General features: G+C 40.8%; 1 protein-coding gene across 1 annotated transcript in view; it reads left to right on the forward strand.

Moving 5' to 3' along the window:
- Positions 1–13,968, forward strand: part of LOC136866005 (vesicular integral-membrane protein VIP36) — a 189,530-nt gene that overhangs the window by 147,746 nt on the left and 27,816 nt on the right. The window contains exon 6 of the mRNA XM_067142614.2: positions 10,842–10,905. Coding sequence (XP_066998715.2) covers positions 10,842–10,905 — 64 coding nt within the window. The remainder of the gene's footprint in view (positions 1–10,841; positions 10,906–13,968) is intronic.

Here is a 13,968-nt window from a genome sequence, read left to right on the forward strand (position 1 = left end):
TCAAAGAGGCTCCACCAAAACTCCATACAAAATACTGGGACATCACCCGAGTAGACAAATTCAAATACCTGGGTGAGATCATCATGAAAAATGGACTGGACAAAGAAGCACTTCAGGAGCGAGTACGCAAACTGGAAATAGCCTACCAAACATCCCGCACAATCTACAACAAAAAATGCCTTTCCCAAAACACCAAGATACGTCACTATGAAACAGTTCTGAAGCCAGTAGTTCTATATGCAGCCGAAACCCTGTCTCTAAATGCCAACAAAGGACTCCTTGAAGAACTGGAGAAAAGAGAACGCAAAATTGTGAGAGGAATCTTGGGATCAAAGTACAGAAATGGAATCCATCAAAAGAGATCCAACAAGGAAGTCTACAGCAAAATAGAGAAAATTACCGACACAATCAGAAAAAGACGGGCACGATTTTACGGTCATCTGAAAAGAATGGACGGAAGAAAGTTAACTAAAGAAATCTTTCACTTTTTTTATTCAAACCCCAAAACCACAATTCCCTGGTTTAGAAATACCAAAGAAGACCTTCAAATGCTACATATCTCAGCTGAAGACGCCCTTAACAGAGATCTCTTCCGCAAGAAAATATTGACGAACGGGCTAAACCGAGACGAGCAACCGAAGAGAAGACACGGTGCCCCTTGGACAGAGGAGAGTAAGCAGGCCCACTCACAAAGAATGAGGGAAATTTGGGCTCTAAAGAAGGCCAAGTTCAGTGTCAAATGCAACAAGACTTAACGTGGTCCTTGATGGCCCCAGCGAATTATATATAATAATAATAATAATAATAATAATAATAATAATAATAATAATATTTGCTTTACGTCTCACTAACTACTTTTACAGTTTTTGGAGATGCTGAGGTGCCAGAATTTAGTCCTTCAGGAGTTCTTTTACGTGCCAGTAATCTACCGACACGAGGCTGACGTATCTGAGCACCTTCAAATACCACCGGGCTGAGCCGGGCTTAGAAAGCCAGTCAGCTCTACAGTCCAAGTTACTCAGCCCTACTTAGCCTTCACATTATTTTGATGATAGGCTCTATGTATGCTTATTCTATCACTTATCTTGTTATATATACTCAAACCTATTTGTGAAAAATTAAACGAAACACGAAACGAAGTTCACTAGACATTAATATACACGGATAGATCGCGTGCTTTCACCTTGGCCTCCAATGGACGTTGCCAAACTTACATGACTCCGGCTTGTAACTGTAGTCGGCTATGACTCCTGTCCCTTCAGGCTCTTTGATAACGGTTTGCAACAATGTGCTTGTCATCGTAACATCGAAGTCGTAGTACACAGGCTGTTTCCATTTTGAAAATAAACTGCGAATCATCGCCACCTGAACATTTTTGTGCGGCCCGAGTATCACATCATCGGAGGAAGCATAGCTCACGCGACCATCAAAATACATCTCATCGAGGCTTAAAACAGCCATTGCCTCGAATGGTTTTAACATTTGTGATCTAGCTTTGTTTAATTTTAATACTTTTTTCAAAATGCCCGGTCTGCATTTAAACTCTTTTGTCCACCTCTGAAGAGTTGACCGGCAGGGTAAAGGGTATTTCCTTTTCCTTAAATAAGCGAACGCTTTGGGGGAAAGTACTCTTAAAGTGAATGCGTTTGCAATATCTTCAGGGCTCCATCTGACACGTTTCTTCCTTTTCAGCAAACATCGTATTTGACCTGGTGTAAAACACTGGGACAAAATTGTCATTACTTCTTTACTTCGTGTTTCATGTCTCATTTTGTAAGGCACAGGTCTCTTGGCAGATATCACGTGTTTCATACATTTAACTTTCCTCAGAGCAGCAATTTTTTGCTCCAGGAGAGTATCTAGCGCTCATAGGGACAATTCGCTAATGGCAACCAAAGTTCTCATACATGAAGCAAGTCATCGATGAGAAGGCGGTGGAACTGCGCATCATCGACCTGAGTCTTTTGACATTCATCATAGAGAGTCACATAGTGCTCATAGGGACAATTCGCTAATGGTAACCAAAGTTCTCATAGATGAAGCAAGCTATCGCAGAGAAGGCAGTGGAATTGCGCATCAACGACCTGAGTCTTTTGACATTTATCATAGATTATGAATCCAGCCCTCTGATGAGTAATTCATCAAACAAACTTGAAATGGACATTGAAAACATGGAGTATGCTACAGTAACAAGTCGTCAGGCCCGACAGCAACCTGACAGGCACATCAGAAATGAATGCGTTACCCAAAGTAGCAGAAACCAATTACGATCTGCTAATCAAGAACTTCGCCCCCTGCCCCCAGCCAAAATAGAGAAGGAGAATAACAAGGTAACAGAAAACTCAAATCGGTACTAAGACTATACTGGATGTACTTCGGACACCTAGATGAAGAGTCCACAGAAGAAGACATCACCTATTATATGGCAGAAAAAGGTATTAATAGCGTCAAAGCTTGCTTCACTATTCGAACAAGAAGTAGGAACAAAGCATTCAAAATAGTATTCCTGGAGAAAGATAAAGAAATAGTTGACAGTGAAAATTTCTGGCCTTTTCGCCCCTTTGAGTTTTAACTCTGAAATCAGTTTATCATCAATATCTACCGTTACAAGAGGTCATCCGGTGCGTAGATCACACAGCAACAACTTCAACAACAGCAATATCTCTAAATGCATCAGATTAATGACTTGGAATGTAGAAGGGTTGAAGAATGTATTGGCCTTGACCCCCCTCCCCCCGGCTCACACTTCTAGGGAATGATGTACTGCTCTTCACAGAAACTTTCAGCATGGAAGAAATAGACATTAATGGCTTCTGTGGTATTCACTCTCTACCCAAGAAAGGCGACAGAGGCCGCCCATCAGGCGGATTAAGCTGCTACATAAAGCCGCACGTACAGCCTATCAGTCAAATTATCCGCACATTCAACACTTTAACAGTAATCGTTAGCAGGATGAACATAATAGGAGTGTACTTCACGCCCAGTACAGATCCTGAGGTCATAATAGACGAGCTAGGGAAGACACTGGAGAACACAGATAATAACAAACCAACCCTGTTACTTGGTGACCTGAACTGCCATGTAGACGAATGGGATACAAAGTCTCAAGCGATCACAGACTTTCTTCTAGACTACCAGCTAAGACTACTAAAGAGGAAGAATGATTACACATATATTGCCTCAAATGGTAGGAGCACAATTGACTTAATGTTCTCAAATCCAGGACACGTGCAGGTGAAGACTGAAAAAGAAGCAATCAGGAAACACCTTCCAGTAATATACAATTAAGTAATGGAACACGTAAGTCAGGAGATCCCCCTAAGCAGAGAGTCTCTAGACATATAGAGGTGGAAAGATGGCAAAAGAGCAAAGAAGTGATTCCGACAATCATGCGTATGATAGGGCTAGGGAACCTGGATGGAGCGACAGAAGCATTGAATGACACAATTCGGCAAGCTTCCACTATATTACCTTCATTTGATCGCACTGCAAAGCCATGGTTTGATAAGGAATGTTACATCATGAGGCAATCAACGTTACATTTACTTCACTCTGCTAGGGCATATGGTATGGACGCGCTAGCAAAATATTCTGAGGAACGTCGGAAATATAGAACCCTACTAAAGGAAAAGAAAAAATTTATGATTTGTATACTGAAGTTATTATCCGAGGCAGAAGCGAAGCCTTATAAAATCTTAAAATACTCAAAGAAACAGGCATCAACTCCTCTTTTAAACATGTCACAATGGGAGTCACATTTTCGTCATCTTCTTGGAGAATCAAACATAAGGACAAGCGGCTTCACTCCGCAACTGACAAACATCCAGGACACGCACCCAATCACAACAGAGGAGGTCAGCCAACTTATAAGCAATGGGAAAAATAACAAAGCGACTGGACCAGATGGGATTTACATAGAACATTTAAAAGAGACACTCCATGACCTGCTAGATCTGCTAACATGCCTATTTATTGAATGCCTAAAACGTAAGACATTTCCAGATCAATGGAGGAAGACACTCATAATTTTGATCTACAAAGGAAAAGGAAAGGAGGAGGATCCAAACTCTTTCAGGGGAATTGCCCTGGAAAATGTTATGTTCAAAACCTTCTCTAAACTCCTACTAAGACGGATAGAACAAAGTCTACGTGCTAACATACCATCGAATCAATACGGCTTTACCCTGGGGAAATCAACTCTACAGGCTGTGCAGGATCTTGTGCAAGAAATAATAACGACCTTAGCGCAACCTGGTAGACCGCTGTATGCAATCTATATTGACTATTCTAAGGCATTTGACAGTTTTAACAGAAGGATACTTATCCATAAGTTGGAAAACATATTAGACACTTCCAATAGTGAATTAGAAACATTGAAATCGATTTTAAACGTAAACTATGTAACAATCTATGATGGCATCGCCACGTCGAGGAGTATCACTCAAACAAAGGGTGTTCTACAAGGGGATCCGATGAGTCCAGTTCTCTTCAACGTGATTACCTCAGATATTGAGCAATCTATAGACTGAAGATCAGTCAAACTGCTTATGTATGCAGATGACATGGTCATCCTTTCAAGATACCGTGAAGACCTACAAACTAGGGTTGGGCACTATGTACCTGTTTCGGCACAATGTGCCGGTGCACAGTTATGTTCCGCTGTTCCAGAACCCCGAGTGTCAATTGTTCCGAAACATTCTCAAGCGAGCCAGAGACACTGACTCGCTGTCCCATCAGAAGCGCTACTATGCACTGCCCTTCACCTACTAGCTGAACTGTGCAGCGGGCGCATGGGACGCGGGACTGTAACTGCGCAGTGTAGAGAGAACTTCGAGAGGCAACATTACATGCTCCGCACCAGTGGGAACTGGGAATGTGCCTGTACGAAACGTGCTGTGTGGTGTGTGCCTGTGTTTAGTTATGGCCATGGTCCAGCATAAAGCTGCAGGGAACGTGAACGAACAGTCGGAACACTAAAATTCGCGCCCACTAATCACGTTTAAAGGCTGCTTTTAGATTAAGATTTTTCCGGTCAATATAAAATACATATAACACGGTTACAATGGCAGTGCAGGTGTTTAAAAGTAACCAATTCAAGAATATTTTCACCAGATGAATGTATTGGCCGGTATTGTGAGTAATTAGTGAGTAATTAATATCTCGTAAATTTCCCTCAACATTTTCTCGGGGATTGACGTTAAACATTAATTTGGACTTTGAGGAAACTTTTAAGCCCAAGAAAAGTATGGGTCGTCGCTTTGGAATTAAAAATATAACTGGATGAATACATTGTTGTACTTTCGTGCTGTTAGGCCGGGCGCACATTGAGAAGCAGTTGGCCGCAAAGCAGGGAAGAGCAGAGCAGAACAGCGCGAAGCTTACGAAACTGCGAAGTGGACGTGAGCGCACATTGCCACGCAGGTTCTCGTCGGTTTTCAGAAATAACATGTTTTCTTTAGACTCTGTGATACTGGGGCATCCAGTATAAAGAGACTTTTTTTTCTTTTTCTTCAAGCATTCACGATTTTTCTCATTTTGTTAGTCATCTTCACAATTTCCCTTGTGCTGATGGCAACGCGGTTTTTCAGCTTAAGACAATCGCAATAAAAGCAACCACCTTCGCCAGTTTACAAGACTGAAGAATATTTATATGTTACCGATGTTCGGCGTTCATATAGACTAAGCAAAGAATTTAATTCATGATTATCTTTTTATATTTTTTACGTCGCACCGACATAAATAGGTCTTATGGCAACGATGGAATAGGAAAGGGCTAGGAATGGGAAGGAAGCGACCGTGGCCTTAATTAAGGTACAGCCCCCCCCCCCCACCATTAGCCTGATGTGAAAATGGGAAACGGCGGGAAAACTATCTTCATGGTTGCCGACAGTGGGGTTCGAACCCCCTATCTCCCGAATGCAAGCTAATAGCAAGGCGATCCTAACCGCACGACCAACTTGCATGGTAAATTCGTTAATAGGATCGCAGTGGGGGAGAGGGAAAAATATGTATTTATAAATGTACTGCTAGATTTTCATCTAGTTGTCACAAGACACATGATACTAAAATCACTCAACATTGACAATCTGTTGTGAACGCGTTTGCATTTATATTTGACAAGACATGATAAATGATAAATAGGTCTTATGGCAACGATGGAATAGGAAAGGGCTAGGAATGGGAAGGAAGCGACCGTGGCCTTAATTAAGGTACAGCCCCCCCCCCCCACCATTAGCCTGATGTGAAAATGGGAAACGGCGGGAAAACTATCTTCATGGTTGCCGACAGTGGGGTTCGAACCCCCTATCTCCCGAATGCACATAAATGTGATGATGGATGATGGCGACGGAGTTGGCGATGATGCTCTCCGTAATCAGCATTAGATCTTTGTCTTAAATTCTATATGTTGCGAGAACTTGGGTCACAGATTGTTTCATAGATATGAGGATTACATTATTTTGTTTGCTGTTTGTTTAACGTCGCACTAACATATCGAAGGTTTTCGGCGACAGAAGGGTGAAAGATTGGGAAGGTAGCGGGCGTGGCCTTAATTAAGATACAGCCCCAGCATTTGCCTAGTGTGAAAATGGGAAACCACGGAAAACCATCTTCAGGGCTGCCGACAGTGGGGTTCGAACCCACTATCTCCCGAATGCAAGCTCACAGATGCGCGACCCTAACTGCACGGCCACTTGCTCGGTGGATTACATTTTAGGCCTTTCTCTAAACTACCTTGTTACGCAGCGTGAATAAAATGATTTATAGCCTAGACTGTAGTGCCTTATTCCCCGAATTTACATACCGATTTTCATTAAATTCTGTTCAGCCATTTTCTCACGAACATACATACATACATACATACATACATACATACATACGTACATACTGAATTGCAGTCCACATGATTCACATAGTACCTACAAAACATGGTGAGACTGAATGGCTGTGGTAATTTTCTCCTCCATTTCTTAACTAACTGCTTGACACGTGCGCAGGAAACTGTGTTTCGAAGACTGCGCGTGGTAGGCGGAAGTAGGTGCAGAACCGGCCTGCTCTGCTCTGTCCTGCCCTGTCTGTCAACTTGCGATGGTGCAATGATTTGTGTGGATTACAGAAATCTGCTCTGCGCTGCACTGCTTTAGCTGCTTCGCCTGCGTCCCTTATGCTCTCTGCACTTCCATTTACTTCCTTCAATATCTCGAAAATTTCCCTCAACACTTTCTCGGGGATTGACGTTAAAAATTAATTTGGACTTTAAGGAAACTTTTAAGCCCAAGAAAAACATGGGTCATCACTTTGGAATTAAAGATATAACTGGATGAAAAAATGTTGACACTCCAACACAGGGCGGCACACAGCCGGTATCGACAGGCAGACACAGCGAAGGCCAACTAATCTAGTGCGGCCTTGGCACAGCACGTTCGGTTCAGGCACATTCCAGCTGAAGCGGAGCATGTCCTGTTGCCTCTCGGAAGTTCTCTCTAGGACGCAGTTACAGTCCTGTGTCCCGTGTCTCGGCACTCTGTACCGAAACACTCCGCCTCAAGCTCCTAATGTTGCGGAACAAGTGAATGTTCCGGTCTGCCCAACCCTACTACAAACAGCCATGGAGAACATTAGGGTATGGGCGAAAGATAATTCTATGGAAATAAATAATTCCAAAACAAAGCTATGAAATTTAGAAGGGGAGGAAGGATATCTAATATGGACCAACTAAAATGTGGAGAAGAACCTTTATAATTCGTATCAAACTACAAATACCTGGGTGTCGTATTACAAACTACTGGAACTGCTTTCTCCCTACATGTACAGGAGCGAGCTACGTCAGCAACGAAAGTCTCATATGACATCCCCAAACTCCAAAACCTATCCCTATCAACAGCAATGAAACTGTTCAAAATTAAAGTTATGCCGACTGCCACATATGGTATTCAATTAATTTGGCCTTACTTGTCAGTGAACAACCTTAGGAAGCTAGAAAGCGTCAAGGCAAGATTTATTAAGAGAGCTCTCTCAATATCAAAATTCTCAAGAAATAGCTACGCGTATAAAATAGCGCAGGAAACCTTCTTCATGGAAGACATAAAGCACATTTTTTTGTCTACTGGAAACGCATGCATATAAAACTATCATCGAGGAGAGACAGAAAAAAGCCGACGAGATACCCCAAGAAATAATGGAGACTGATGCAGTGAAGTCAGAAATTTGGATGGGACCGAATTTCAAGCTTCGACATCTATATACACGATTCGCTGTCCATGGGTTTCATGGAAGGATCTGCCAGAATGAGGCATTCCATGAACCCAAGGAGGATTGCGTCTGCAAGAAATGCAATAATCCATGCTCTAAATACCATTTAGTGGAATGTGTAAACAGACCTCAATCTCTAATCACAGAAATGACAGAGTGGTGAAAAACTTGATTGTACACATTGTGTTTAATAAATTAATTAAAATGGAGAAACTACGGAAAACCATCTTAACGGCTGCCGCCGGTGGGATTCGAACACACCATCCCCCGAATGCAAGCGCATAGCTACTCGATACTAACCGCACATCCAACTCGCTCAGTCATTATCAGCAGAGGATTTTTTTTAAATCGTCATATTTTGTATAGGCTACCCGAGATGTACAGTAGCCCACTGGTTTTCTTATTCAACATACTGTTGGTTAAGTTATTGCATCAGTCGGTTCACTTACTGTCCACATACTATTGAAGTCTTGTGCAGCGATGTGACGTACGAACTGAGAGAATACTGAGTCGTTCTTCCCAATATAAAACGGGTACTTTTGAGTGGTCATGAGCATGACTTATAGTCATACGGCAAGCTAGAGTCGAGTTTAATTAATTGTCAAATGTCAACTAAGTTATAATACTAAGATTCATTAAACTAATAAATAGGATAACCTAATAGCCTACCTACTTACTAGCTACTTTAGAATTATGTTTAGACTACCTTTTTAACACTGCAAATAAATCCATCTATTATTTAAACCTCCCTGTAAGAAGAGGACAGTGAATGAAATGAACTGTGTGTGTGTGTGTGTTGTGTCTCACTGATCCATGACTGCATATGATTCTTTCGGTGTGCCATGGCTCACTGTATGTCTCGCTGCAGCGGAAGCTCGGCTCTCCGCCAATGTCCAGTGTGCCAATAAGGAGCCGTGTGTATCTTGTGTCTCACTGAGCCGTGCTGTGTGGACGATTCTTTCGGTGTGCCATGATTCACTGTCTCGCTGCAGCGGAAGCTCGGCTCCCCGCCAACGTCCACTCAGTACTGTCCGCTGAGAGTAAGCTGAATCGTGTGCCGTGAGCTCGCTGTTCCTGTGAATCGATTCACTCGGACATTTGAATGAATCGATACACTGCTTCGAATCATGCATTCAGTAGCCAACACTAAATAAAATATCTTTACTGCAGTTCTAAACTGCACTTAAGTGCACCTTATTACATCAGGTTAACGGACTCAATATGAGTGTAGACAAGACTAAATACTTCAACAGTTATTTTTTACTTTCTCCTATTCGTTAACGGAAATTAAAACTGCTCTTAAATGCTAAAGGATCAAAAGTACAATGGAAGATTCTCAGTAACTTCTCCCAGAATTACAGCAGAGAATTGAACTACAAATATCAGAATATGGGAAGTGGCTGATTAATATTTACTCGACCATATGCCATCAGTTGTATATTTGAATATGAAGAGCAGCGATAATCGCTGACAGTGCAAAGACCAGAAATACCACATACTCTTGAACACTGTTTCGTAAACAAAATTGCTGAAACTGTCATATTATCTATTTAAAGAAATTATTACCTTTGTGATGGGTGCAATGGGTCGTGAAGGTGTGTAATACCTAGGCTTATATAAATTTAATAACTGTAGAAGGTAAAACTCTATATAATAATCTGTCTTTTTAAGTATTCTTCCAACAGAACTACAGGTTGCTGTTGTGTTTTTTTTTTTTTTTTTTTAAAGGGAATATTATTTTCTATTTCCCCAATCCACTATTGAAACAAAGTAGACTTAACCTCTGTAATATACTGCATGTAATGTACCAAACACCAGCAGAACTACTCAAGCTGATGTAACTATCAGCACTGTGAAAGACCACTTAGCTTACCTGTTGCTGACTCCTGGCAGTGTTCCTCTCGGTAATATTCTCAATTACAGTGAGACCAATTTCTACCGAGCGAATTGGCCATGCAGTTAGGGTCGCGCAGCTGTGAGCTTGTCAGAATAAATAAAGCATCAAGCTAATCAAATCATCAATCAGAGATGCAGGGTGGAATAAAATCAACACAAATATCTCTGTTTTTATACTTGTAGTTCAAGAAAATTGACAAAGATCATCAGTTATGTTTTACCTTTTGTAAACAAGGTCCCCCAGCATTGAAATTTCAGATTTGTGCAATCTCAGTACATTTTCACAAAACTAGAAGAAAATAGGTATTAGCTATGAATCTGGATTTAAAATCTCACTCATGGGATTGAACTTAAAGCCATTTTACTTGATTATATTATTTTAGTTGATTATATAAATTCTGTATTGTTGAGTGTCAAGTGCTGTAACAATTCTGAATCATTTATTCTTATATTGATGGCATTATCGTGTGATGTAATTAGTCCATTTTTCTCTTCTTAGTCAGTTTGTCTGGAGAATTACTGTACTTCTTAAATACCTACCAAAGGCTACAGGGTCAAATGTACAACTTAGAGCTTCAAAAGTAATTCATGAATCTATGTATCCAACATTCCACCTCACCATAATAACAATAATTTGAGGACTCAGTCTTGAAATTAAAATTTGTGTTTGTAATTGATTTAATTTTTGTTTCCAGCCAAAGGAGGAAGAAGATAGATCCCAGATCTCACCATCAGCAGCTTTTTTTGAGCCTCCTCGAGGTAAGAATCATTTTGATAAAAATTGTCATTACATCTTTGGGACACCCTTCTGTCTAAGCAGGCATGTCTCTTCAGTAGGCATGTTTTGTCTAAAGCAGTGTTCCCAACCATTTTATCTGAAGTTAAAAAAAGAAAAATACAGTGGATGCCGCTTATTATGATGTCTGGGACACAAATAATTTGATAACATTAACCGGCTGATAACAGTAGTCGAAAAATAAAATTTGATAGGTAGCCTACTGTACTTATTCATAACCTATATGCATTACAATGAAACACTGATTCATAACCTACATGCACTACAATGAAACAAATACCGGTACACAGCACTGCAATACCGTTAACTGTTTTCAGCTATGTAAAATAGTCTCTAATCGTTGTTTGCTTCTGGTTGTCTCCCAAGAGTCCATTGATATCTAGCGTCTATTGCATTTCAGAATTCGTTGGTGTTCAGGAAGTTTCGGCAACATCGTCATCATCAGCATCGCTATCTTCTGCTCTGTATTCTTTACCTCTCATATCTAATTCTGTGGAAGTAACTGCTTCACATATGCTGTCTTTGTCTGTTTCCCATCAGTAATAATGCCCTCATCAGTGTTCATCCATTCCTGAAATTCATCTTCCGTTAAGCCTGTTAGCTAAAGTTCAACATCCTCGTCTACTTCTGATAATTCTCTTAAAAATCTCCCATACCGGAAACAGTTCCTTATTGTATGTGATGAGACATTATCCCGTGACATGGCTAGAAGATGCAGGGCATCGAGAAGGCAGGTTGTTTTGGCAAGGGCATTGGCACGAGTTTTATGTGAGTCTTCTATGTTTTCTAAGATCCTTGTGCGCATTTCATGGCGATAATATGCTTTCATGGTGTGAATATCGCATGGTTGAATTAATGAAGTCGTACTCACCGGTAAGAAAACCACATTGATGTTCTTGAGCTCACAATTCACAATGTGTGCTGGACAGTTGTCAACCAGCAAAACTATTTTATGGCCCAGCCTATTATCCTACTTCAGTAGCCATTCTTTGAACATCAGGGCAGTCATCCATGCATTAGAGTTGGAATGATAGTCCACTGGAAACTTATTGATGCCTTTAAAGCAACGTGGATTCTTACTCTTCCCAATCACGAACAGTCTTTCCTTTTCACCAGACATACTCGCACAACATAAAATTCTTACTCGTTCCTGGGAGGTTTTACAGCCTTTAGCACTTTCATGTTTGAAGAAGTAAGTGTGTTCAGGCAAGGTGCGATAATACTCGCATACTTGAGAACAAAAGCCTTGAAAACAAATGTGATAACATAAACCGAGTTCATGATCACAATAAACGGAAGATTTCAATGTTTTAGTATTTGTCCGTACGGGATTTCATAAAAGTGATTATATAATACGGTTGATAACATTATCCATGATTACAATAAACAGCGTCCACTGTGTTTAAAAGTTGAAACACATTATTTATTAATGACTAGGTAAGTTGGAACCTCTATGCTAACATTTAACAAATTTAAAAAAAAGAAAATACCCAATACAAGGACAACTAATGGTAATAGGAGCAGGCAGACAACAGGATATAGAAGGCACTGTGCAACCCTGTCGGGAACGTGAACTGGTGATATTTACATTCTTGAACTCAGGCGGTCATATTTCTTTCATACATACATCATCATTATAGACCGTTGTGCCTTTCAGCGTTCAGTCTGCAAGCCTCTGTGAATTTACTGAATGTCACCACAATCCTCTGTTTGCAACTAGTGCTGTGGCTTCATTTAGTTCTATACCTCTTATCTTTAAATTGTTAGAAACCGAGTCTAACCATCGTCTCCTTGGTCTCCCTCTACTTCTCTTACCCTCCATAACAGAGTCCATTATTCTCCTAGGTGACCTAGCCTTCTCCATTCGCCCCACATGACCCCACCACCGAAGCCGGTTTATGCGTACAGCTTAATTGAGTTCATTCCTAACTTTGCCTGTATCACCTCATTCCGAGTGCCCTCCTGCCATTGTTCCCACCTGTTTGTACCAACAATAATTCCCGCTACTTTCATGTCTGTTTCTTCTGACTTATGAATAAGATATCCTGAGTCCACCCAGCTTTCACTCCCAAAAAGCAGAGGTGGTCCGAAAACCAACCGATGTAAAGATACTTTTGTCCAGGAGCTGACTTCCTTCTTACAGAATACTGTTGATCACAACTGTGAGCTTACTGCATTAGCTTTTCTGCACCTTGATTCAATCTCACTTACTATACTACTATACCATTCTAAACATTTGAAGTTATCTATATGTTCTAGCTTTGTATCACCAATCTGACATTCAATTCTCTTGGATTTCTTACATACTGACATCAATTTAATCTTCAAAAGGCTAATTTACATACCATACTTGTTGCACCTATTTTCAAATTCCAAGATATTAGTAGACTGCAGGCTTTTGACACAATCTGCCATTAAGACCCAGTCGTCAGCATAAGCCAGACAGCTTACTACATTTCCACCTAACTGAATGCCTCTCTGCCACTTTATACCTTTCAGAAGATGATCCATGTAAACTATTACCAACATTGGTGAAAGATTACAGCCTTGTCTAACCCAAATTGATATCATCATTATCATCATCATCATCATCATTATTTTCCGTTTCCAGCTTCCCGGGTCGGGTTTAGAATCAAGGACCTCTTCCGCTGCCTGTCTCTCCACCACTCTTCTCCTTTTTTAAGTACATCTTCTGGTTTTCCTCCCCTCTTCTCTATGCGCTCTCACACTGAATCTCTCCACCTCTTTCAGGGTCTTCCTCATGGTCTCTTTCCTGTTAAGTTCTCTGAAAAAGTTTGTTTTTTTGCACACTCTCTTCTCCCATTCTCACATATGCCCATACCACTTTAGCTTTGTTGGTTCTATCCTGTCTTGTAGTTTCAAGATTCTTGTCCTTTTCCGTATCTCTTCATTTCTAATTCTATCCTTTCTGGTCTTGCCCTCATTACCTATTAGGAATTTCATCTCTGCTGCCTGTCCCCTCTCGTTTTGTTGTAGTCCATGATCCAGCTTCATAGATTAGTATG

The sequence above is a fragment of the Anabrus simplex genome, chromosome 3 (assembly GCF_040414725.1).
Source record: "Anabrus simplex isolate iqAnaSimp1 chromosome 3, ASM4041472v1, whole genome shotgun sequence".
In the NCBI taxonomy this organism is placed as follows: Eukaryota; Metazoa; Arthropoda; class Insecta; order Orthoptera; family Tettigoniidae; genus Anabrus; species Anabrus simplex.